At 37.7% G+C, this 27,464-nt stretch overlaps 1 protein-coding gene across 2 annotated transcripts; it reads left to right on the top strand.

Moving 5' to 3' along the window:
* The first annotated feature begins 773 nt into the window (after positions 1–773).
* PSMF1 (proteasome inhibitor subunit 1) lies at positions 774–26,745 on the top strand. Of its 2 annotated transcripts, XM_051979506.1 has the most exons (7): positions 776–1,008; positions 8,383–8,535; positions 9,830–9,912; positions 14,064–14,249; positions 23,915–23,968; positions 25,510–25,668; positions 26,146–26,745. In XM_051979506.1, exons 1-7 carry the CDS (start codon positions 880–882, stop codon positions 26,195–26,197), a joined length of 816 nt encoding a protein of 271 aa, XP_051835466.1. In that variant the 5' UTR covers positions 776–879; the 3' UTR covers positions 26,198–26,745. The 2 variants fall into 2 exon arrangements, with proteins under 2 accessions (XP_051835467.1, XP_051835466.1); XM_051979507.1 differs by lacking the exon at positions 23,915–23,968 and having other exon boundaries at positions 774–1,008.
* Positions 26,746–27,464: the final 719 nt, after the last annotated feature.

The following is a 27,464-nucleotide window of genomic DNA, read 5'->3' on the forward strand; positions in this document are numbered from 1 at the left end:
GAACACTGGGAAATGAATGTAAACTGCTTGCATTTTTGTTTTTCTTCCCGGGTTATTTATACTTTCTGAATCCTTCTCCCTATGCAACAAGAGAACTGTTTGGTTCTGCACACATATATTGTATTTAGGATATACTGTAACCTATTTAACATGTATAGGACTGCTTGCCATCTGGGGGAGGGGGTGGAGGGAGGGAGGGGAAAAATCGGAACAGAAGTGAGTGCAAGGGATAATGTTGTAAAAAATTACCCTGGCATGGGTTCTGTCAATAAAAAGTTATCAAAAAAGTAAATATTTTTTTTAAAATGGGAAAAGCATTCCATTTTTCTCCTTTTCTTTCTTTCTTTCAACTTTGTACTATTTTGATATTTGCTCGGAGTGAATGTGTCTCACTACACTAGCACAGCAGATTGAGGAAGAGGGTGGAGGGGGTGAGGACCGGAAACTCCAGCTTCCCAATTTCCTCCTCGAAAATACAGCCTCCAGGAGTCTCAGAAGCTTTTCCTGGAAGCCCTTCCCACTCCTCGGAAGCTTCTGAAATCCCGAGCCCGAGCGCGACCCCTCCTTTCTCCCACTGTCAGCCCTTCTGTCTCCTTTCCCGCCTCCTATCGGTTCCGCCCTACGGAGAGCAGCGCCAGCACGAGCCTAAGCGCGAGCCGAACGGTAAGAGATGGCAGGATTCCGTTCCGGCTCCGGAACCTGAGGGAACCGCACCGAGTTTCCTTCCGGGCCCTTGGTCGCTGGAGCACGGGCCTGCGCAGTTTGCGTCGTTTCACTTTCGCCACAGAGGCGGGGCCCACTGGGAGTCCCGGACCGTTGGACCGTCATGAGGGGCTGACTTGACATTTGTGTCGGCAGGAGGCTGGCTACGAAGAGGCCATGGTCGGGCTGGAATTGCTCTACGCCTCGGCAGCGCCGGGGATCACCTGCTGCCAGGATGCGCTTGTCTGCTTTGTGCACTGGGAGCTCATCAGCGACGGCTATCAAGGCCTGGGTACCGGCGACCAGGTACGGCCCCGGCCCCGGCCCGGAAACCTTCTCTCCCCTCTCGCCCCCTCCCTTTGCCCTTCCCCTCTCACATCACGCTCCTCCCGGGCACCAGGCGCATACGCGCACACCTGTGCCCCGACTTCTTGCTGCGGAGCAAGTGCAGTCTGTTCTGTTGCGTATGGTCTAGTCCTGGGGGCAGATATGGCCGCCGCTACATAGACATCTTTACCTGGGACCAGGTGCGGCCAGACCCATACACACAGATACACCTGATTCTCATCAAAAACGCTGTGCCGCACTTAGAAACATACTCCTCCCAACTTTCCATGTCTGTACACAGGCGGCCAGACAGCAGCTCCACCGGGAACTAGGCATGGATGTTTCCTTGTGTGCCTCCCCTCCCGTAACAACACTCTCCACACTAACCTGGCTCGGAACTGGACGTGGATGCTGCCGTGTCCCCCTCTCCCCCCTCCCACACTCACCCTACTTCACATGGTGACACTACGTAGTACAACATAGAAAATCCATCTTCCTTTTCTGAGCTTGTCCACTGGCTGTTGGATATGCTCTTCCTCTTCATTTCCACCTCCTGGATCCCCCAAATTCGGTTAAGTCCCAGCTAATGTCCACTTTCTGTAAGCGACTTTTCTAGTCCTTTTTAATCTTAGTGCTTGCTTTATGAGACTATCCCCAATTTATCCTTTATAACTTTATTTGTACATAGTTGTGTTGTCTCCTTAGGCCGTGAGCTTCTTGAGAGCAAGTGCTGTTTTTGCCTTCCTTTGTATTCCTAAGGTTTAGCAGAGCACTCTAACATGGTATTTATTAAATGCCAGGTGACTAACTTAGGAAACAGGTATGGAAAGTCTTCTTCCCCCTCTTCTTCCAGTGAGTAAGTTCCCGAAACAGATAGAAACTCTGTCCCCTACATACTCACACTGCTGTCCCTTCCCATCTTCTAGATGTTCACATACATTCACATTAAGATGGAATAAAACCATAGATTTATAGCTAGAAAATCGGTTTAGAGATAATTTTTAATTCTCATTTAGAGGAGAAAATGGCCCAACAATGAAGTGGCTTGCCCAGTATGTATTCAAAATAAGCTCTTTTTATATTTTATCACTTTTGTCATCTTTATAGGTATAGAGTGGCTTCTGGGGCCCAAACACCTTCATTTTTCACTAACCTTCAGTTACAGCCTTTCAACATTCTTATCTGGGACCAGGCCCAACAGGGCCCCACTCCCAAACACACATACACACTCCTACACATAGGCCCTTTCCACCATTTCTGAATAGGTCCTCCACACGGCCAAACTTGTTTTCTCCTTTTCACTATACTTGCTCAATTCCAAATATTCGTTGGCATATGCTTAAGGGATGCAGTTTCTTTTTCTTTCTTTTTTTAAATTTTTTTTAATTTTGAGTTCCTTGTCATTTTGAGTCCAAGTAAGAAGATTGGGTGATCACCAGTCAAGGATGCTATCATAGGGATGGAATGATAAAATCATTGCTAAAGTTTGTTTTTATTTTGAGTCTATGATAGCATTCTAAAATCAAATCAAAAGATTTTGGGTTTTCCACCTAATATCTCTCTCATTGTTGTTTAGCACTGGAGAAAGAAACTACTTTTCCTCCTTGAGGAAAAGATTCAATCCTTGTTTCTATATTTTTAAAAAAAATTTTTTTTACTCCTTCCCTGATCCTGTTTCAAAATCAGCTCCTTTATGATGGATTCAAGGTATAGAATGGACATACGTTTTTAGACATAGGCAATATGGGAGTTGTTATTTGCTTGAGTGTGCTTGTGTGCTAGAAGCATTTTTCTTTTTCTTCTCCTCTTCCACCCCCAATTTGAAGAGATTATAGGGAAAAGAAAGTTAAAGATAGTTGCCTTACCCATATCACTTCCCTCATCTCCCATAAGAAAAAAACAAAAGAATAAAAGGTCATTGAAGCAGTATTTAAAATGCATATTGGAGAACAGATGGAAAATCAGAAAGAAACAGACCATGACTGATTTGTTACATGTTGATTTTATTGTATGTTTAAAAGGAAAAACAAGTTATATGCATAATAGGATTATTTATGAAACTGCAAATTTCTATCTTTCTATTATGTTGCAGAATGAAAATGCTTGTTTTATATTTAGTGTTTAAGTTCAGGAAAAAAAGTTTAAATCAGCCCCTTTGAAAATAATTACCATTTGAACTCCAAATTAATCATATGAGTTTTCACCTTCTCTTAGTATGTGTGTTACCCTTTAATAAAGACTGAGACAGATGGCTCTCTTTTGAGATTTGTTTAGGGACTTGTTTTTTGTTTTCCATCTTTTTGGCAAGTATAAGAAATGAAATTTGGATTGACTTGTTCTGTAGACTATATTCACTTTTCTTGGAGAAGAGCTGACCATAGAGACTATTTTACAAACTCTTAAGTATAATATCTTTCCCTTTTCCCCACCAGTTGGTGGAAGGGGGTGGAAAAATGGAGAAATTATAGAGTGTCCTTAGTAAATGTTTGGTAGCAATAGTTGTTATTAAATATTATTTGAAATAAATTAGTAAACTGAAAGGTACTCTCAAATCAAAATCTTTTTTAAAGTTTACCTTTTCCATACTTTATTAGCCAATTAATAATAGCTCACATTTCTATGCTTTATAAATGCTGTCTTGACAATAGTAAAGGATACAAGTAATAGTACTCCATTTTATAAATAAGAAAACTGAGTCTCAAGAAGGGAAATGACTTCTATAAAGTCACAGTATTTAGTAATTACTGGACCTGGGATTTCTAAATCCAGATCTCATAACTCCAGATTCTGTTGTATCATGTTGATTGTCCTCAGTCAATTTGCTAGAATGTTACAATGATATCAAGTGATTTGGATGGGAGGTGGAATAATACCATAGGATTATAGATCTAGACCTGGAACTGATCAAAAGACAATCATCTGGTCTACACCCCTCATTTTATAAATGAGGAAACCAAGGTGAGAGATTAAGGGAATTGGCCAAGTAATACAGGTAGTAAATGAGAGAGAAGGGATCTAAACCTAAGACCTTGACTCCAAATCAAAGGCTCTTTCCATTATACAATACTGCCTCTAATGCAAACTACAATAAGTTTTTGTTGGTGGTTTTGAGGAATGTTTTATTTTGATTTGTTTTTTCAACTTTTTCCATTAGTATTATCTAAGGTTATAGACTGAAGTTATCTTTGTCAAATGGTTTAACTCTGAGAGAATAGGGCTTAATAGATGGAACCTCCTCAGGAACAGCAAAAATGTTAAGTGATTATATCAAGTCACAGAATAGTGACAGAACTAAGATTGATGTATAGTTCTAACTCCTAATCTAGTGGGTTTTTTTTTTTATGGGAAGAACAAGCGAGGAGCTATAAATTAGGACTCAGGGGTCTCAAACTTTTTAAATAGCCAGTTCACTGTCCCTCAGACTCTTGGAGGGCCGGACTATAGTAAAAACAAAAACTTTGTTTTGTGGGCCTTTAAATAAAGAAACTTCATAGCCCTGGGTGAGGGGGATAAACGTCCTCAGCTTCCACATCGGGTCTGCGGGTCTTAGTTTGAGGACCCCTGGATTAGGTGATTGTTAAAAAGCACGTTCAACTCCAGGATTCTTTATTTAGAGTTTTTTTCATTCTTGATGGTAGTGATCTTTCTGGTATGAGGATTTCATTTGTAGGTCCTGTCCTTAGCCATGATCTTTACAAATAAGACATAGGTTTTAGTTCCAATGTGCGTCTTCTGGAAAGAAAACTCAGAAACAAACTGATTGCCAAACTGTGGTATTACTATTCTAAACCTTCATTCCTTCAGTAGACTCAGGGCAGTAATAGACACAGAGAAGTTACAAAGAGACAGATTTCAGTTCAATATAAAAAGTGACTTTCTAACCATTTTATATATATATTCAACAATAGACTTTTGGTTTATAACTCTCTGACACTAGAAGTGCTCATACAGAAACTACACAACTACTACTTAGGGGTGTGATTAGCAAATATTCATGCTTAAGCTAGGTGGGTTAAACTAAATGAGATTCTTGGAATTTATAAAGTACTATCATTCTAGAATTGAAAGTGTTCATAAAGTCATCATCCATTTCCTTATCTCTAGAATCTGAATTGGAAGTGACCTCAAAGACTACTGCAGTTGGCACCCAAACAGAAATTTCCATTCAGTCCCTGTTCCATTTTATTATTTTTTTGTAATTAATTAACCACTTCAGAAAAAAAAATTTTTTACTCCAAATTTAAACACCAAAAAATAGCATTTACATATATACACAGCAAATGAAAGAGATGAATTGATGTGAAATCCTGAATCTCCATTTCATACTACTTGCTTTAAAAAAAAAGTATACAATAAATTTTACATATTTTATCAGAGCTTCCTCCTAGACTTCCTTCTGTTCTCTTCTGTGCATTTTAAAAACTATTTTCAATGGCTCTCTTTTTTTACAAGTCTTTTTCTAACTCTTAGACTCCCAGCCTTCCCATCACCATTAAAAAACCAAGAGAAAGGAAAAAAATTTTGACAAATAAGCAGAATAAATTTATGCAATGGCTATGTTCAGGAACGGACATTTCTTTCTGCATCTTGTGTACATTACCTCTTTGTTAGAAGTTGTGTAATATTTCATTGTAGCTCCACAGAAAAGTCTGTCATTTGTCTTTGAAAATAGTTTTTCTTTATGGTGTTGCAATTTTATACTAATTTTTCTCCTGGTTAGTTCTGCTCACTTCACTCTGCATTTGTCCATATTAGCCAAGATTCTCTAAAATCCTCTCTTTCAGCATTTTTAAAAAAAATATAATGCTATTGTTACAATCATATACCACATATACCACAATTCGTTCAGCCATATCCCAGTTTCTTAAAAGGTCATTTAAGATATCCTTTGATTCTAGTTCTTTGATTTTCCTTTTCCTTTTAATTCCTTTTTTATAAAGTTTATTTTTTCCTATTTCTCTTCCCTCACCTGAATTATCTTCCTATTCCCACTTATTTCTCTATTGAATTTGATATAAATATCAAACTCTTTGTGTGTCTGTTCAACCTCTTGTTAATCATTTCATATATTGCTTATTCCCCAAACCAATTCCCCCCATTTTCATACTCTGCAAGTATGAGAAATAACAAATTCTATCCTTTCTTCCTCATTTACTAGTGTATTATTTTTTACATTCCCAGCTCTTATCCCCTCTCAAGCCCTCAGAAAAGAACCAAAGCATCCTTATTTTTCTTATTATCCTTTGAAGATACTAAGGTTCTGAAAGGATACTTGTTTCTTCTCCCCAACCAGAATGTTAGCACTTTATCAATTGGCTACTTCAAACTACTTGAATAAATTTCCCTTTAAGTTTTCTCTGAACTCTTATATTTTAAAAATTCACAGCTCTCTTCTTTTCATCAGAAATGCTTGAAAGTCCTCTATTCCATTTTAGGATTATATTCAGTTTTACAGGATAAGTTTTTTTTTTAATTGTAAATTCTCTCTTTGGTCTTCTAAAATGTTGCATTCCAAGATCACATTTAGGTTTTTGATTTTTTTGTTCGTTTTTGTTTTTGTTTTTTTGGTAGAAGCTTCGAGGTCTTAGGCAATCTTGACTGTAGTTCCTTAGTATTTGAACAACTTTTTGAATATTTATATTTGGTTCCTGGGATTTTTCCCTTTTTTTGTTTGTTTTGACATTTTTTTGTTTCGTTTCATTTTTTTAAAGCAATGTTTAGTGAATTTTCTCTTTGTCCTTTGGTTCTCATAAATCTGAACAGTTTTCATTCATTATTTTCTGAAAGATATGTGTGCCTATATTTGGCAGTGCTGGCAATGGCTTTGCTATTGACGCTCTTTCTATTGCTCTTTAGGCTTTTAACTAATACACAGTTCTGAGGTGGAAAAATTAATTTACTATAGTTTCTCATTGGATTTCTTGATTCTTAATCAGTCTGGCACAAACTTCAGAGTTTTGCTGGAATAGGAATATGGATGCTGGGCATTCTGTCTCCCATCAGGCCTCCCTTCATTTTCTTAAAATGGGGCAGACCTTGGCTTTTCATTGCTGAGAAGATAATAGTATTTGTTTAGTTTGTATTCTACCCATTAGAAGATTTTTTTTTCCTACCTGAGATATAGAGATGCTGATTTAACAAGTAGAATCAAGTATCTTTATTTTAAAAAGAGATCCATATTGGAGACAGGGATTAAAAGTTACAAGCTTGTGTTATAAAGAAAAATTAAAGGGGACCCTGACTATAGCAATATCTTGTCTCTTTCAGAACCTCTGAATCTCTGAAGTAATCTTCAGATACTTAAAATTGAAATGTTAAAATCTAAGAAGCTTCTCTCTCTCTCTCTTTTTTTTTTTTTTTTAACTTTCAGTAAGCCATTGAATTTCACTTGTGTTTCCTTTGGTTTCATTTCATTTCATTCAGGCCTTTTTTAAGCCTCTAAGGCTACTTCTCTTTCAGGCAGATCATTCTGAAAACATTCCAGGGATTCTTAGCTATTTGGGGTTTACCGCATTCCAGCTGTTTGATTTTATAGCCCCTATCAGTTAACTCCTCCTTCTGAAAGTGCTGTATGATCTGTATTTTTAGAAAATGTACTCATATATTTTAAGAATTTTTTTTTCATTTCCTTAAAAAAATATATATAGCATTTGGGGTATTGCAAGACCAAGGCTGGGAACCTTGAATTATACAAATGCTGATACTCATCTAGTCAATGTTTTGTATCAGAAAAAAGATTGGAGGCCTGGGTTCAGTTCTGGTTTTTCTACCAGCTAACAAGGTAGCTTTAATGAAGTCACTACACTATGTCTTGATCTTTTAAGAGGTTTGAAACAAATTATTCCTAATATTCCTTCTAGTATCAACAACAATTCTATATCTTTAAATAAATCTTTGAAATATCAATGCATGATCTCTAGTTATACCCCTGAAAACACAAAGAATAACTTTATGCAAAACATAGAACCTTCCATAGTTGCTAATATGGAAAATAGATCTGGTTATCTTTATTCAGAGAGAGGATCTTGCTTGGAATAGGGGTTCAAAGCCATGGGCAATTTGATTAGAGAAAAGAACTTCCAAGTATATATATATATATATATATATATATATATATATATATATATATATGTATGTGTGTGTATTTTTTTTTTTCAGTTGCTGTTCTACATACTCTAATATGATGAGTTTTTGCCCAGAGCAAATTTTAATGAGTTGCCTTTCTATCTCCATTTTGGAATCTAACCAGAACACCCAGGAATTTAAATGGTTTTTAAACCATTAGAATGTGCAGTTATCCTGCTCCTAAATTCTAAAAACTCTCATTTTTACTTATCCATTTTATCTTCACAGCCAGGTCCAGATGATAAGAAATCTGAGCTGCTGCCATCTGGATGGAATGCCAATAAAGATCTATATGTCCTTCGCTATGAGACCACAGATAAGTCAAAGGAACTACTTCTGAAGGCCATCATGGTGGATGATAGCATGATTATCAATGCTTTGGTAAGTTCTCTGCAGTTAAGCCCAACCCTACAGTAGTCTGCTAAATGGAGATATGACAGCCAGCCAGATGCAATGGATTGAGCATCTACTTAATTTGCTAAAGTTTCAAGATCTATATTCAAGGGGATGGGAAGGAGGCAGGCAGGACACTTCCATGGTAAGGGAGGAAGATCTTTTCTTTCAGTTTAAACAAAAGCTCAAAAGGGATCTGACCAAAAACTTTATAAACCCAAGTGCTATGTGAACAGAGTGAGGCTAATCATCCAGATCCCAGAACACATTTACACACAGCCAAATATTGGTAATTGATTCGCTCAGAACCCAATTTAAGCAGAATAATGTTTTATGGTCATTGTTAGCTCCATAAGAACTGTGCTATAAATGTCATTGTTATAGCAAGGTTTGGTTATAAAAATCAGTGGTGTCATTGCAGAATATCAGTCAGGGCAATAATGTCGGAGTTGTGACCAGTACTGGAGAGGCAGTATGCTATCATGAAAAGAGCATACTAGATTTGGAGACAAAAGACTTGGGTTCCATTCTTAGCTCTTCTCCTTAACTATATGACCTTAAGCAAGTTATTGTACCTCCTTGTCTGTGTAAAATGAAGGGGTTGGATTAGATAATCATGAAATCTACAGTTGATTGACACTTAAAAGAAATAGATTTAGGACTAAGAAAAGGAAGTCATACTGTTATATACAACAGTAAGTAAACATAGAAAACTTATTTCAACTAAGAAGTGGGGGAAGTGAAACAGATGTCAGGCAGTAACCTGAAGTACTTTATTAGTGTCCATCTGAAGCGAATAGCCAAAATGCTTTACCTAGAGGAAATTTCTGAAAAAAACAGATGAAATCTTAAGTCAGTCCCGAAGTCCTTGTACCAGAATTGTTTTCATCCAAGTGTTTTCATCTTTGGAAAAATACCTGAGAATTCAGAAAGCTGAGCATCCTGTAAACTGAATAAAAAACAAATGAGGGAAGGAGGTTGCTTTAGGGATATTCCTTTGAATTTATATAATCACTTTTCTTTCTACTGAAAGCATTAAGCCAGAATAGTAATGCCCAGAGCATAAGACAGAATCAGAGAAAATGATTAGAACTGAATCTTTGCCATTCCAGTGCTTCAGAAACACTCAGATTTTCTTTTAGGACTCTTTTCAACCAGTCTTTTATGTTTAGATAATTTGGGATGTTTAGATAATTTGGGATGGTATGCTCTGGATTCCTCCTGGGATTCTAGCAACCTTCTCCTGACTCCCTAACTTTTTTTTCCCTTTGCCATTCCCCAGGAGTGTAAGTCACAACAAGTGGTGGACTTGACCCTGAACGTGGAGGATTATGTGGATGGTGAACACCTGGGTAACTTCCACAGGTACTCCCAATAATTGCCCCTCCAGGCCACTCAAATAGGGTAAGAAGAGATCAGACAATCAGTGGAAAGATAATGTGGGATAATGGGGTAGAGCTGGGTGAGAATGAAACAATCCAAATAATTGTTTGAAACTAACATAGGAATATGTACCTCCCAGATGCTGTTATAGCTCTCAGTTATCTGTAAAATATTAGCAGCAAGTTTCAGGTTGGCTTTTCCCAAAATGGTTCTGGGATGTCCTTAAGAAGGTAAATTTATTAACCCTCAAATTGTATAATATATTCAGTTTTCCTAAAGCTCAAATTTGATCATGTCACTCATTGCCTTTAGGAAGTCTAGGCTTCTTAGTGTGTCATCTTTGACATCCCTCACAATCTGGCCCCATCCTACCTCTCCTGCTTCAGTACTAATTCTTTCACAATTAACCCTACAGTAAAGAATTATCAGCCATTCTTCAAACACTTCTTTGGTTTTCATATTTCTATATCCTTATTCACATCATTCCCTCTTTTTACAATCTCATTCTTTTCCATCTCCAAATTTTCATGTTTCTATCCTTTCTTTTATCATCCAGATCATATTTAAGGCATATCTCTTCCATTTCTCTCTCTTAACTTTTCCAAACTCTGATACATTTTTTTTTTTTTAATCCCCTTAGCACTGTATTTGTACCTGCCTTGCAGGACTTTTTAAATTCTGACTTATGAGTAATTTCTGTGCCTGCCTAATTTCCTGAGTTGGATACTTCCTGAAATTCAAGGACTGTGTCTTATTAATATTTGTCCCCAATCAGAGTGCCCAATAAATTTTTGTTGAATTAAATTGAATTTAGCCATTTATTAATTATGTACTATGCCCTTAGAATTATTTGCAGTGGAAATATAATAATAGAAAAGAAATCCTTGAAAAAGAAATTTAATAAAATACCATGTATTCCTGAGCAGACCAACTTTCTATGTTCTTTTTCTCTGAAATTATATAAGAGCTTAAAATGATACGGTTAAAGCTTATTCTTGAATTCTAACTAATGTCAAAATAGACTAACTACTCAGAAGGGAATATTGAGGGAAATTAATTGGTTTGTTTCTTTTGAATTATCTGGACAAGTTTCCTTTGCCAACCCATTACCATGGATGTTTGAGAGCTGGCAATGAATGGGACCTATATTTTGATTAGATCCCCTCTACCTTTCTTGTCTTTCATAACTTTACACTTAAGGAAGAAATAGAAAAAGAGCTAGTATAAAAGAACATCCACACTCTGGAACATGCAATAGAAATCTCCTTTATAAACCATTGAAAGAAAACTAACTACAGACTTCACCGGAAAAGTATTTAAGCACAAACAATATGAACACTTGCTGGAAATGTTATAGATGACTATTAGCAAGAAACTTCAACAAACATTTTAATCTTTCTATTTTCTCATCTCTATCATACTTTAAAGACTTATGCCAATCAGACCACAAATATTTATAGATGGTGAGGAATAAGTGAGTATCAAGATGCTTTACTCCTCACTGTACCTGACTTCGTTTGTCACATTAGATGAAGTAATAAGCTTCTTTTGCTACTGTCAAATTAATATAAAACTGGAGAGATAAATCCCTGATTCATCTATCCTTATTAATAACCAGCAATTCAGCATCCAGAGTGAAAAAGAGAATAGTTTTATTTGCACTTTGTCTTTGCTCAGTTCACATCTGCCAAGTTTGCAGAGTCAAATTTTAGGAAGAATATTGGTAAATTGTTTCTTTTCAACCAGGATGGTTTCTAGTCTGTAAACATCTCATACTAGGAATTACTTCAAGAAACTGGCGGTGTTAAGTTTAGAAAACAAACAGTACTTGGGGGTGTGTAGTATAATTTTCTTCACGTAGCTGAAGGACTATCATTAGGAAAGAGAGAAAGCTTGTTCTGTGTGACTCCAAAGGCGAATCTGAAACCAATGGGAGAAAAGTTTGGGGGAGTCCGAATTTAGGGGAAAATTTTTTTTTAGCAATCAAAATTATCTTAAAAAGAAATGGACTGCCTCCCAAGAAAGTCAGTTAACAGAATCCCAGAACTTAAAAATACCTCAGATTATTTAATCTCAACCTACAACTAAATAGAAATCTCCTTTATAAACCATTGAAAGAAAACTAACTACAGACATCACCGGAAAAGTATTTAAGCACAAACAATATGAACACTTGCTGGAAATGTTATAGATGACTCTTACAAGAAAATTCAACTCAACATATTAAATTTATTCTATGTGTGCAAAGCATTATACTAAGTGTCAGGGATACAACAATTAAAAAGTCCCTGCCTTCAATGAACTTACATTAAATTAGAGGTGTTGCATGTGTACAAGATAAAGTAACAATGGAATTTCAAAGGGAAGAATATGGTAGTAACTAAGGATAACTAAGCAAAGGATTCATATTGAAAATGGTTTGAGAACTGTGCTTTGAAGGAAATTAGGTGTTCTAGGGCCAGTTAGATAGTAAGGTAGATAAAGCATTGGATCTGGAGTCAGGAAGACCTGAATTAGAATCCAACTTTAGACACTTATTAGCTGTGTGACGCTGTGTGACATTGTGTGACAGAGGCAAGTCACTTGCCTCTGTTTGCCTCAATTTCCTCCTCTGTAAAATGAGATAGAGAATGAAATGCCAAACCACTCTGGTATCTTTGCCAAGGAAACTCCAAATGAGGTCATGTCTGAAATGAATAAAAAGCAAAGTTTTTCCATAGGCAGAGGTCATTGGAAATACATTGGAGAGCTATTTGTGCAAAAGCATAGAGATGAGGTAAGATGTCATTAGATAGGGGTCCAGTTTTATTGGAACAGTGTGTATTAATGGGGAGGAGGGTGTAATTTGATTAGAAAGTTACATTTTGGAAGATACTGAGCATAGATTGAGGAATTTATATTTTGTTTTGGAGGCAGAATAGAACCACTGAACATTTTGAGTTGGGGGATGTGAAGTCAGACCTGTGCTTTAAGGAGTATAATTTTGTTAACTCTATGAATGTCTGAAGGGGAAAGAAATTAAAGTCAAGAGGTAGTTAGTTATACTAGATGATCTCTTAAGATCCTTTACAGTTCTGGAATTATATAGCGAAAAACAAATAATATTATAAGAAATCATCCTTCATCATTGCTTTGAATATTGTGAAGTTTTTGAATAAGGCTTCATTTTTATAATACAGATTTTCCCAATGACTTGCTAGGTTTGGGGAGAGACTTTTCCAGTCCAATTCAAATATAGAAAATATAGGAAATCGAATACCTGATAAGAAATTGTTCTTCAGTAGAATACATGTGTCCTAAAATATTGGAGCTGGAAATAACCTTTCAAATTATGTCTGACTCCTCTATAAGGAAAAGAATACTGGCTTAGAGAGAAGTGGGCATGCCTGAAATCACATATGAAATTATTAGCAGCAGAGCTAAGACTACAATCTAGGTTCCCTAATTTCCATTCCAGAATTTTTCTACCATATGGTACTTGGGAAGATAATTCTTTCAAGGCCCTTATAGTAGCATCCATATCTTAAATCCTGAGCCATTCCAACACTGATTGGTAAGAAATACCTGTTCTTCTTTATCTTGTACAGGTGAAGAGAGTTATCAAAGGTTTAATGCACTTAGGATACCCAGTAAGTTAGAATGAGAAATGAGACTAGAATCTTCTGAAGGCCTTCCTCCTAGCCTGGTTTGAGCCACGCACGTTGACCTGTTCCCTGTAGTTATTATTTGCTTTCCTTCTATACCTTTTCCCAGGTAATGCAGCCTCATGACATAGGATGAACACATAATGGGGAGCTGGTGGGTGACTCCTGGGGGAGCCAACAAGTTGAAAGCTTACAAGGTCTCCCTGTGCCACTCAGATCCCCATGTCTCTCCCCCCTTAACTCTTTCTAATGGAACGATAAAGGAGGAAGGGCAACTCAGATGCCGAAGAAGCGTCGCCCAAAAATTCAGAGACGTCAGGCTACTACCTCCTCCATTAAGGGCCACCAGGGGGCCAAACCATATCTGGGAGTCAAGGCTACTCGCCTGCCCAGGAGCTGGGCAGCTAAGGAGGCCCACAGGTCAACTCTTTTTAAAGTTGCTAGCCAGCTAAATGTACCTGTATTTGACTACCCCTCTCGATCATCCAGGGTCTACAAGAACAGCAAAGAGCTCCAGAAAAGGATTGCTTCAGGCCTCATTTCACCCCTCCGCAACTCTTTGAGCAAAAGTGATTCTTCCACTTCCCCTCGGGAGTTTCCGCCTGCCACTTCTAGAGAATACGACCCTCTCCGTATTCCCCCCCACCATCCACATACCAGCAGACAGCCTCCTTGGTAAGTATAGAATTGGCAGCATGTAGCATGGGGGAGGCAACAATCATATATCTTAAGTCCAGCACATCTCTCCTCTTAAGCTACCATTACTCAGGCATTCGTTTGTCCTTATAGTCCTTTTCCTGGTTGGAATAGAGAATTGAACGGCACTTTTCCATCTCCTTCTATGCCTTCTATTTACCAGGAAGAACTATAGTAGGTCCCCTGGGGACACAAAAATTATATAAGCCCTATCTATACTTTAGAAGTTTATAGCATTGAAAGAGGAATGGGGTGGACTATGATATATATACAAAGAAGTATAATACAAAATAGCAGCATGTAATAGGAAGAAAGACATATCTAGACTATTCTAAGAAAATATGAGGAGAGGTATCACTTTTGGCTGGAGGGAAATCAAGGTCAGTGGTTGGCTTCTTCACTTTATTTGTTAGTATTCTATCCTCAAATTATCATACATATCACCTGTTTTCATGAACATTTCCCCAAAAAGTTTAACTTGTACATCATAGGTACTTAATAAATAAATATTTGTTGGATTGCATTGGAGGGAGATAGTCATTCCTGAGCTGAGCCTTAAAGGATGAAAAGGAATTGGGAGGAAATACTTTCCAAGAGTGGAGGCAGCCTCCTTAAAATGTTAGGAGTGGGGTGGATAAGACTAGTGAAATCAGAAAAAGTATTCCAGTTTGTGCTGGACCATAGGTGACATGAGGTGGGGAATAAGGTGAAACAAGGTTGAAAGACTGGGCTGGAACCAGGTGATTGAGAGCCATAAATGGCAGGAGGAAAGAAATTAGTTTTTTGTTTGTTTTTTTTTTGGAGGGAGTTACTAAAGTTTTTGAGCAAGAAAGGGAATGTATATGAACATTAGGAATATCGTGTTGGCACTTGTGTGATGATGGATGCAAAACTGGAGAAACTAAAGTGATAGAGATAAGAATTTCTAATTGCCCAGAGGTCTAAACTACATAGAAACCAATGTGGTTTTTTTGAGTTTTTCTGTAGAAACTCAAGCAATATAAAAATCCTCCTATTGTATTCTAGATTGGCCAGTGCATGTTTTCTCAAGACCAACAGGATTTTGTGAACACCCACTACATGCAAGAACAGCTTTATGATACAACCCAGCACATTGGAGTAAAAAGGATACTAGATTAGGATTCAAAATCTGAAATTGAGTCCTGGCCCTGAAATTGAAGTCTAGAAGGATTTTAGTCAAAGTGTTGCAATTCTAAGATCTAAGCAAGTTTCTTCCCCTCTCTGGTACTTAATTTCTCTTCTGTAAAACAAGAGAATTGGATTAGGAGATTTCTAAGATCTCTGCTGTCCCCAAGATTCTGTAGCACCAGTGGGAATTGAGGATTCCTGAAACTGTTGGCTTGCTAAAAAGAATCCTTAAAGTATTAGCCATAATGAGTAGTTTGTTTTTTCCAATAGCTTGCTTTTTTTTTTTTTTTCCCTGAGGGTAATAGGGGTTAAGTGACTTGCCCAGGATCACACAGCTAAGGAAGCATTAAGTGTCTGAAATTTGAATTCAGGGCTGATACTCTATCTTAGCTGCCACCAAGCTGTCCTTCCAGTAGCTTTTTTCTAGGTCTTTCTGTTGCATGACAAGAAGTTTTTTGGTGTTGCTTTTTTCAGGTCACAAGACATTTCAAATAAAGAGGTTATAAAGTTAGAACGTTTACACAGATCAGTGAAATATTGAAAATCTCTTATCACATCTGTAGCATTATATATTCAATAATATGTTGAGATTATAAAGAGAAAAATTAGGATTATTTCCTTGCTCTCAACTAGCTTACAACTTAATTGCAGAGAGTCAAGATGTATACATGTTAAAATAAAACATATACAAGATGGCATTAGGAAATATAGGAAATTACTAAATTAGGGCTAAAGATAGTTTTTGCACTTTCTTCTAGTTAGGAGAAATTAATGTCTATGGTTATAAGGCATATACAGAGTCATCCATAGTTAGAGACTGATCTGGGCTGGGCATTGAAGAATAGATAGTTTTGATAGAGGAGAGAAGGCCCAATCAATTTGTTGATTGGTCAACAAATCCTTAAGGTCACCCTCTCACTTCATCCCTGTGTGCCATCTTTTGGGACACATGTCTTTTTTCCTCTAGTTAGACTGTGAAGTTCATGAGGGAGAGAGACTAAGTCTTAACCATTTTTGTTTCCCTATCACTTAGCACCTTGTCCTTCTCTTTAAAGGCTGGATATTCTGACTTCATTTCCTCTTTAGAGCAAAGTCTTACCCAGTCTTATTGACTGCAAGTTTTTTTGCCTTAAATTCTCCTAGAATATATTGCCTTTTATCTCTGATTACAATTCAATCTTGTCTCATACTTGTGTGTGTGTGTGTGTGTGTGTTTATTTTGTTCTTCCTTTGAGGGGCAAGCTTTGTATTTTAGTTGTTGAGCATATAACCTTGGTACTTAGTAGTAAATACAGTTTGAGAGAGTAAACACAGTTTGAGACTCATTAAATTTTTTTTGTTTACTATGAATTATTTTTGTTAATGGTATTGAGTAGGCTAGTTTGATCACAGTGAAAATGCATGTAAAGACGACACTGGAAGATAAAAAAGATGGATTCATGATATTTTGAGTTGGAAAGGACATTGGCTATCATATATATATATATATATTTCATCTCCATTTTATATATAAATTTTTCATAAATATATATATATATATATTTCATCTCCATTTTATAGATGAGAAAAGTGAGGCCCAGAAAAGTTTTGATTTGTCTAAAGGCACACAGGCAGTAGAAGTAGCAAAATCATGATTTGAATCCAGATCTTCTGATTCTAGGTCCAAAGCTAATAAATCTCCACATTGACTCAGTAGGGCCCAATTATTTGAAATATATTAGCTTAAGCAATAAAGGCATTTGAAGATTTTTGAATGGGGCTAAAAAAAAGAAAATAAGAAAGTATTTCTATTAAAAAAAAAAAAAAACAACTGGTGGCAAAATGAATTAAAGAAAAAGAAAAAAAATTCTTGAGACCTCTACCCTTGTATCTTCCAGCACTCAGACTTCATTCCATACAATGAGTAGACCACCAAACTGTCAGGTGAGACAGATGGTAACAGTGGCAAGATATTCGTACCCAAGGAAGGAAGAACCATTTGAATATGAGAGAGTATAAGACCAAAAGAAATACATTTCAGCTTCTTATCAATAAAATTCTCCTTCTTTGGGCCTGGTGGATAATAGAATGGTCTCTCCCAAGCAGTGGCAGAAATTCCAAGTCTTGAGATGTAACCAAACTTCTCTGTTTTTTATGCTTCTCCATATAGCTGTATTCTCTCCTTTCATCCCACCAACACATCCTCCTTTGTCAGCACAGATGTCAGTAATGACTCTAATTCCATTATTATAACCTAGCTGCCAAGTTGCTTAGCAACCAAGCTAATACACTTTCACCTTTTTATTTCCCCTCAAATGCCCATGGAAGGAAGGTGAGGTCCCCCACACGCAGGCTGGAAGGAAGAAAGGAATAGCAACATCTGGGCCCTCTTGTCTGACTTTGATAAAGTAACATTTACAGCATCCCCCAAAGCAAGAGTTGGAGGGAAATCCCAAATCAATAAATGGCTGTCCTTTTTCTTTTTCCCCCTTCCCTACCATGGGTCATTTGGGGCCAAAAGAGCCATGGGCCAGCCAGCTAACAATTTATCTTGAAAGCATTTTTCAACAGATGGGCCAGAAACTCCTTGACCTCTAGAGGCAGCAGGTGACTTGAGTTCTGTGGGAAAAGTAGCTAGCTCCTACTCCTTGGGCTTTTGAGTCCCAAAAACAATAGACAGAAGAGTAGAATCCTAAACCAATAATTAATGAATCTTCCACCTCCCAAATTAGCTCATCCTCCCATTCCCAAAATATAAGACTTAAAAGTGAATGAGATATCTAACCTAGACTTGCTGTCAGTTATCTGCCTCATATGATGTAACTGTATGAAGAAATATGAAGAAAACATTTGGTTGGAATTGGTTATTTGGGGTTCTTTTTTTTGCAAGACTGTTCTGTAAAAGTGAGGGAGTGTAAAAATTGTAGATTTCAGCTTTAACATTCCATGTTCTCAAACCCCTTTCAACTCTGATATTCTTTAGCTTCTAAATATATGTTTCAATGTGAGGTAGTGAGGTGTAATGACAAGAGGGCATTAGTTTGAGTCTCAAAGGCTCCAATATTGTTGTATCTGTGTGACATTGGACAAATATATCACTTAACCTTATTATCAGATGGGAATGATGATAACTCAAATACTCCTGTATGTTTACATTTTCAAACTTTAAGGTTTACAAAGTCCTTTCCTCACAATTCTGGGCATTAGTTAGATGAAAAAAACTAAAGCTTAAAAAAAAAGTTAACTTGTCACAGCTAGTATTCAAACCTATAACCCCAACTTCAACCCCAACTTGAATGGTCATTCTTCTATGTTATATATGAGACTTTTGTTTCTTTGTAAATCTTAATGTGACATAGTAATTCAAGTTAATTAGAAGAAATTCTTCCTTAATCTCCCTCAACAACCCTTTTGTCCAGCCCACAGAAAATTTATTCTTATGTCTAAACTGAGTCCATTCTCTCATAGACAATGCTTATTTCTCTCCATTCAGGCCATCATCAGTGAAGCTGAAAAATTACCAGTGTTGTTCCATAATCTTAAAGTCTGAGGCAACCACCCCTTAGTTTTTTCCTCTCCAGACCAAATGATATCTTTGTCCTTTGCATTAGTGACAGATTTTTTAAATTCCATCATAGGGCTGACCTTTTGGTGGAGTAGGGAGAAGGGAAAGAACCTACCATTTCGGGAGGGTGAGATTGTGTTCCTCTTAGGAGGCAAAAGTGGTAGTCACTAAACTTAGTAGCCTCAAGAGAAATCAAAACAAAGCCTTATTTGCAAACAAACTTGTCTCATGATATTGCAATAAAAATTTTCATACAGCCCACAATATTTACTGTTAGACTAGATGTAGACACACGAGCATACTTTACATCTACCACAATAATTATTGCAATTCCTACTGGTGTTAAAGTATTTAGCTGACTAGCTACACTTCATGGAGGAAATATTAAATGATCTCCAGCTATATTATGAGTCTTGGGCTTTATCTTCCTTTTCACAATCGGAGGTCTCACAGGGATCGTACTTGCTAACTCATCCCTAGATAGGATTTCATGCCCTTAGCCTAGTAGTCTTCATAGCCAGATTCCACTGCAATAAAGAAACTTTGGGCAGCCCTTTAAGTTTTTGGTAATTTGCTCTGTATTCAGATGAATTGATAATCCAAAGAAAATTTTATACCTTGGGAGACTTATTATCTGCCCTCCATCCCTATTCCCCACTCTTCCATTTTTAACAGCATTTTACTGGGGTCTAATCTACTCAGAGCCCATCTGGACTTTGTGCCCAGTTGTGAGTGCCACATTTTAGGAGGAACATTGACAAGATGGAACACATCCAGAAGAGGATGACCAGAATGGGAAGGGGACTCAAACAGCATCATACAATGATTACTTAAAGGAAAATGGGAATGTTTAGCCTTGAGAAAGAGGTAAGAGGTCAGGGCTTGATTGAAATCTTCAAATATCTGAAGAGTTGTTCCATTGGCATCACTAAAGTCAGTAAAGTTATAAGGAGGCCAATTTCAGTTCTTTATAAGGAAGAATTTGCTAACCAATGGGAATAGCCAACATTGGGACAGATGGACAGACTGAGGAGAAGCAGACACTCTCCCCAGTTCTATCCAGACCATAGATAGTCACTTGTCCAAGGATGCGAAAGACCAGAGGAACAATCAGGGTGGGGAGATAAGAGGGTAGAACTCATATCTCAGGTATTGGTTGGGCTAGACAGCATCTAAGATCCTTATCAACTTCCAAGATTCTGTGATCCTATAGTAATATTCTTATCCCTTTGCTTAAAAGTCTATAGCTTTCTTTCATAAAAGAATAGGAGTACTGATTTCATTCTAAGCTCAGAATACATTGGGTACATCCAGACTGAATATATAAGCATAAGCCTTTAATCCTGCTTACAAATTCAAAAATCCATTTAGCTTTCCTTCCCCTGGGACTTAGGACTTAATTTGTAATGTTTTCATCAGACTGACCTTGAGCTAGAGGACTTAAAATCACCAAGTAGCCATGGATTCAGTTGTGAAAATGGCAGAACTAGGTGTATAGTCTTTATGCCAGTGTGCATGTTCATAGATGTCTTTGTGTATGTTTACCCTTCCTGCATGCTTCAGTATCCTCTAATTATAGATGATTTTTAAAATAAGTAAAAGGGCCTTTGTTTTAATTGTATGCCAGGGGGTGTGTGTGTGTGTTATACATATTATCCCAAGGATTTGTCATATGAGATATGTTGTCCTGCAGTGTCTTAAGGCTTTTTTAGCATAGGACCTCTTGCAAATGATGCACTAGAAGCTAGCCATTAGTCTACAAAAGTTCTCTAGGAACAAGACACTAGAAATCCTAAAAATACAAGTTATTCCAGAACAAGCTTTTGCTTAGAATCAGAATCTTAAAAGGGATGATTAAAGGTTATCTAATCCAGTCTCCTACTTTAATCCCTTTTGTAGTATCTCTGACAGGAAAAAGTATTAAAAGGTCCTTTTGACACCAGGAAAGCAAATGTTTTTGACACTTAGGTAATGCAAGTAAAAGAAAAGATTGAAAAGGATTGCATTTCTTTTAAATTGATGTTGGTATAAAAATGCTATTCCCCACTAAAAACTTAACCTGAATATATCCTAAGGATATAGAACAGTGTTTCTCAGCCTTTTTCAGCCCCTGGTCACCTAAAAATCTTAAATCTGCCAGGGCATATTAAGGTTATCCCTATTTCCTGCCTCATTCCTCCCTTTGTAATCATTAACAGTTATATGTTTTATCTATCTACACATTCACAGCAACATGGTATAATGGAAAGAGGAATTGCAGTCAGAAGACCAGGTTTTAAGGTCTGCTTCTATTTATTGGTTTATGACCTCTAGGCAAGTGATTTTCTTGGGGCCTCAGTTTTCTTACCTGTAAAACTGGAATACTACCACCTAAGTGATTATGAAGTCAAAGGAGATCAAATATTTATGAAGATGCTGAATTAAACTAAAAAATGCAAGATAAATGTAGAATAGTTAATCTACATGACTGCTCACATTTCTGTATTACTTTACAATTTTAAAGGGTTTTTAATGACATCCATGTAGGTGACACAACAATTTTTACCTCTTTTTTAGAGAAGAAAACTGAGGTTCTCAGAAGATATTCCCATAGTCAAACAACAAATAATTGGAAAAACGAGGAGTTTAACCTAAATCTTCTGATTCATGCCCGTGTGTGTGTGTGTGTGTGTGTGTGTGTAAAATAGAATCAATTTTAGACAAATTTTTCCCCAGAGTCTGTCATATGAAATATGAATGAGATGTATTATTAGCCTTTTTTAAAAAAAATGCATATCTATACATTTTTTCCCAAGGAAATCTCTTTTGAGGCATAGAGGCTATTATAGTCAGTCAGATAAGGCACATATCAGTCAAATGTTTGTGTACTATAGCATGCAAAGTTTGCTTTAATTTGTGCATATGCATGCCTATACTTCTTCAACCACTGATATTCCCCATCACCTTAGTTACATGTTGTGTCCAGTGATCAAAAATTGCAAATGAAGTGAGGGAAGAAACCTAAGTTCTCTTGATAAAATTGGGTATCTGCTACCTGCTGCCTGGGAAACAATATCACAGACAGCAGCATCCCAGGTGGTAGATATAAGTGGCCTGCTATATCTTTCAAATGGGTTAGCTTGTGAATTTTTCAGTAACTAACATTGCATAAATGAGAAAAAGGAGAAAGTGATGTCACAAAAACCCTAGAAGGAAGAGAGTATCAAGAAGAGGAAAAGTGATTGGCAGTGTTAAAAGCTCCAGAGAAGTCAAGAAGGATAAGGATTGAGAATAACTTGTGAGATTTGTGACAATTAAGAAGTCTCCTTTGGTAATTTTGGAGAGAGAAGTTTCAGTTGAAGATGAAGTCAGAAGCCAGAAAACTCGATTAACAATAGAGGGAGAGAAAAGGGAATAGAGGTACCTCTTATAAGATGGCCATCTCAAGGAGTTGAGCCACAAAAGAAGTGATGTGAAGTTACAGGTAGCAGGGGCAGACATCGAGTTTGTAGATAGTACATAGCAGCCAATAGACAGAGAGACTGAAGGTAAAGAGAATAGGGATGATAGAGGGAGCAGTGTGCTGGAGAAGGGGTAGAATGGAATCATTTTTGCATATTAGCGGGGTTTGCTTTGGTAAAGAGAAGTGACTCCCCTATGTGGGATGGGTAAAGTCTGTGACTGTGGCAAAAGCATCTGGGAGATGTAAGTTGAGGGGAGAAAAAGTTTTCAGCAAATGATATTGATAAATATGAGGTGAGGTTCTCTCACTAAGAAGGTTGGGGGAGGAGAGGAAGGTCTGGGACATGTCTGAGGATGAAAAGATTCAGAAAAGCCACTGTCCTGAGTGGGATTGTGATTTAATTAAGAAGTTATAAAAGGATTACCTTGCCACAGTGAGAGCTTAGGTGAGATGATGTAACCCAGTGCTGTTGGGCAAACCTGGAAGTGGCAGTGGGGAACAGTATGCCAATTCTTCCCCCTTCAACCAGGGCGTGAAGGGGTGGGTGGAGCAAATGGGTGAAAGGGCAAAAGTTCTAGAAAAGGAAGGCCAGGGAAACTCATCAGGAGGATGCCTCATTTCTCTGAGAGCCAGAAGATAAAATGAATGAGAAAATAAAATTTTAAGATAAAACAAATTTGTTGCCTACACTAATCAATAAGTAATCAATCTCCCCTTCCCCTCCCCATTTTCCTTTAGACCAAATCTAAACCATAACAAGACCTCAAGTATATTGTATAAGTATGTGTCTACAGAGCTTCCTATCTACTTAGTATCAGTTTTCAAGTAGGAAATATTATGGGTATGACCCCTCTGTCTTTTTATATGTTCTTTGTTTTCTTTTACTCCTGCCCCAACTCTGTTATTAGCTCAGAGTGATTATTATGAGGCTTATGAAGGATGTCATTTAGCACTGGAAACATGATGGTGAATGGCCACTAGGAACTTTATCTGGTCACAGGTACTCTGTGGCCAATGGCTTTTTGAGCACTGACCTAGATCAATAAAATCTTTTTCCTTGGAAACATACCTGCATTCACCTCAAACCACAGAGTCCTTCCTGACTCATTAGTAGGAACTGCTTGGAACGGCAACAGTTTGTGGGTTTTTCAGGACTTTAACTTATAGCTTAAAAAAAAAAAAAAGCAATCTTACAGTAGGCCAGAACTAAAGGCTTACTTAGAATCAGAAGAAAACAGGCCTATGCCCCAAGAAACTGGTTAAATGGCATTGTCAACTCTGTGCTATAAGTAGGTTTAAGGAACATTTAATAAGAATCTTAGCACCTTAGAATGCTGCCTTCCCTCTAAGATCCAAGTGCTGGCCGCTGTCTCTCTCTTTACTGCCAGTGTTATGTACATTATTCTCCCATCTCCTCAGCCCCATGCTCAGCCCTGTCCCTCCCACAGGTGCCAGGTTGACGTTGCACATCCCCTTGGCTCTGGCATAATTGTGTTTCGTTTGTTTCAGGCGTGATCCCCTGGGTCCCTTTGCCGTTGGGGGAGAGGACCTGGATCCCTTTAGGTGAGTGTGGCTGGGGAGGTGGCAGCTCCAGGCTGCTTTCAAGGCTTTCCCTGCCTACAGCTCATCTTCTAATTTTAGAGCTATTCAGTCATGGTTCAGAGTGGAAGGAGGAGGAAGAACTGAGCAAATCAGAAATAATTATAGCTCATCCTACTCTTGACACCAACTTTGGGAAAGAGAGCTTTTGTTTGACAGCAAGATAAGAGTCGTGTCAAGACCCAGCATTCAGCAGCTCTGGAAGGGGAGTTTGAGGGCAGGGAACTAAAAGCAGCTCTACTGCTGATTTCCCAACTCCTTTCCCCACATGCAGGATGGAGAAATGGAGAATGATCTTACCTGATAGGTAAAGAACAGTGAATGTATGATTAGTTACCAGCCCCAGGGAAGTTCAGGTTGATCTCCTTAGAAAGCCTCCTGGGCAATTTACAGATTAATGTCTGACCCCACATTGCAGGGGTCCTACAGTTGTGTTAGGTCCTATAATGGATATTTTGTGATTTCCCCTGAGTTTTATTGCTTCTGCCTTATGATTCCTTTCTTTACCAAATCATTTGGATTAAATATTAATCTCCTTTGCAAGTTGATGCCAACTTTGGGATCTCTTTCTAGGGGAAAAAAGGAGGGGAATTGAAATGGATACCTGATAATTATTTGTCCCTACATGCAAGTTTAGAAATACAAATTTAAGTTTCCCCTTCTTTTAAGGTTCAGATACATAGAGTTGCATAAAGGAGATGAACCAGAGCACTGATGACCAGTCTCCCATTTTAGAGCAGATGTGGATCTCTCTTAAGAGCTTACAGTGCAGGGGCAGCTAGATAGTACAGTGGATAGAGCACTAGCCTTGAAGTCAGGAGGACCTGAGTTCAAATCTAGTCTCAGACACTTAACACTTCCTGGCTGTGTGACCCTGGGCAGGTCACTTAACCCCAATTGCCTCAGCAATTTAAAAAAAAAAAAAAAAAGAGCTTACAATGCAGATCCTAATGCAAGCATGAAAAAGAAATAAAAAGCTATTTTGAGTTCTATTGATGTTATAGTTGAGTAATGCTAAGCTCTTCAAAAGGCATAAAATAATGGCAATGTAACAACATACAAGGGCAACTTAATGAATCAAAAGTGAGAAAACAGTTCTCTTACTCATTCAAAAATTGATTGTTGCCCTTTGCTGATGATACTAGTGAATTCTGACTCTTACCTTAAGTTCCATTGAACACCCTTGTTCTAGAATATAGGGGGTGATTCTTTTTTATTATATTCCTACTCATGTAGCCTTACAAAATTGGATTTACCCTTCAGGACTTGAGGACATAGGCTCAGAATCTGATTCATATTTCAATCAATAAGATGTGTTCTCCTACACTTATCACTTCCTATTACTGTGTAGTTGTCCAGCCAGTTTTGCATCTTATCTTTGGCTATCAGAATCCAACTTCCTCGCTCTCCAACAAGATAGGAACAGAATGGCAAAATCTTCACCCTTTATTCTTTACCTTCTCCCAGAGATACCCCTGCTCACCCTGATTTCTTTCTTGCTTCAGGGGTCAGAGAGGTGGCATGATTCTGGACCCTCTAAGAACTGGCTTTCCAAGAGCTCTCATTGACCCATCTTCCGGACTCCCCAATCGGCTTCCTCCAGGTGCTGTTCCTCCCGGAGCTCGATTTGATCCTTTTGGCCCCATTGGAACTAGTCCATCTGGGTAAGTACTTTAAGGAGTGCCTCACCTTCAGTGTCAGGAATACTAGCCCCCTGGATTTGATTAGGGGTTATGTGTAGTCAGAAGCACCCTGCCCAACCCATCCCCAAGGTCAGAAAATTGTCTTCAGATTTGGGGGGGAGTTCTCCCTCATCCTTTTCCAATGGGTGGGAAAAATGAGAAGGCTCCTCCCCTTAGTATGTGACCTGTAAAGTACTGACTCTGGAAGCAGAAAATCTGGGTTCAAATACTGATTCTCCTGTTTGTTACCTGTGTGTCCTTGGGTAAGTCATTATAACTCTCTGGGCCTCAACTTTCCTTAACTATGAAATTAGAACATTAAAATAGATGACCTTTAAAAGCTCCCTTCCAGCTCTCATCCTATAATCTTGTGATTCTTTGATCTTATGACTTCTGGTCACTCAGGAAACTCTAAATCCCCCCTTCTCCCCAAATTCACTACTGCTATTTTCATTACAGACCCAGTCCAGATCATCTCCCACCCCCAGGCTATGATGACATGTTCATGTGAAGGCCATAAAAATGTACATCCCAGCCTGAGCATCTTTATAGAGCTGAACCAAGATCATCAGTTTTCATCCAGTCCTGAAGCTTAGGAATCCTCTAATGGATTGGAAGTTCAGCTGGAATTGCCTGCCCATCCCCACAATAACCAAGGCACCATCCATTCTCCATCTCTGCCTTGAAAAACTCACTGCTTATAAATCAAGAAGAGAAGTCAACATTTATCTCTTTCATCACCAACTTCTGGTTCCTATAGAAAATTTGTGGCAGTGTGTGACCTCACTCCTGCTTCAATCCTGGTTGCAGTGTTCTAAGGACCGAAAGCATTTGATGTATTATTAAGAACTCAAATGTCAATACAAAAATTGTGCTGTTGGGTCAATCTTCCACTTATCTTTTTTTTTTTTTTTTAATGCATATAGTCTTCCCTCCAAAACAAAAGGATTTGATGTTTTATGATTCTAAGACTAGCCTTCCCTTTCTTTTCTCCAGTGACTACCTTTGTATAATTTTCAAATGCTTTTCTTTCATAAATTACTATTGCTGCTTCCATTACTGAGACTTAATCCCCATTTCATTTGCGATGGATGTTAAATGCATTTCTGGAATCTGTTTAGTGAAGGCAAGTGTGGATGATTAGGGAAAGGAGAAGAGGGATGGAATACAAATTTCACTAATTCTTACTTGTAGGAGCCTGGGATTGCTGTCCATGGTGGGACTTAGAGTTGCATTAGAGATTGGAATGAGAAAGGAACGAAGAACATAGCTTTTATAACTTGCAGGTTATACTTGCAATACATCTCTAAAATCATGAGACTTGTTCAGTGTTCATTAGTGATGGAAGGCATTTTAGAAATCATCTAATCAAATGCCTTCATTTTCATTTACTTTTTAACATTTTGTTGGTGTCATTTGTTTTTACATCAATGATTATGTCTGCATGTATTATCTCTCTCTACTCCCCTTGCTCTCCCCAGTTATCCTTCTCTTGTAAACAAAAAACGTTAAGCAAACCCAACCAATATATCAGTGAATGTTGAGAGCATATGCAGCATACTCTATATTTAATGTCTGTCTTCTCTAACAGAGCAGAAGGAGGTTCATTTTCTGATTTCAGGACCAAAATAGGTTATTATAATTGTACAATACTCACTGTTTTTGTTTATAATATTGTAATCATATTATTTTCTTGGTTCTGCTTCTTTCATACTACATCACTTTCTGCTAGTGTAGTGTGTTTCCTGATGTTTCATTGAGTTTTTTCCATTTCTTAC

This window comes from Antechinus flavipes, chromosome 2, assembly GCF_016432865.1.
Source record: "Antechinus flavipes isolate AdamAnt ecotype Samford, QLD, Australia chromosome 2, AdamAnt_v2, whole genome shotgun sequence".
NCBI classification, from domain to species: Eukaryota; Metazoa; Chordata; class Mammalia; order Dasyuromorphia; family Dasyuridae; genus Antechinus; species Antechinus flavipes.

What these genes read in the sequence shown, in the direction of transcription:
- PSMF1 (XM_051979506.1), top strand. Translation starts at nt 880, where the DNA reads ATGGTCGGGCTGGAATTGCTCTACGCCTCGGCAGCGCCGGGGATCACC. An exon ending in CACCTGGGTAACTTCCACAG is followed by an intron (nt 9,913 to 14,063) that starts GTACTCCCAATA and finishes TCGATCATCCAG; the next exon opens with GGTCTACAAGAACAGCAAAG. An exon ending in GAGGACCTGGATCCCTTTAG is followed by an intron (nt 23,969 to 25,509) that starts GTGAGTGTGGCT and finishes TTCTTGCTTCAG; the next exon opens with GGGTCAGAGAGGTGGCATGA.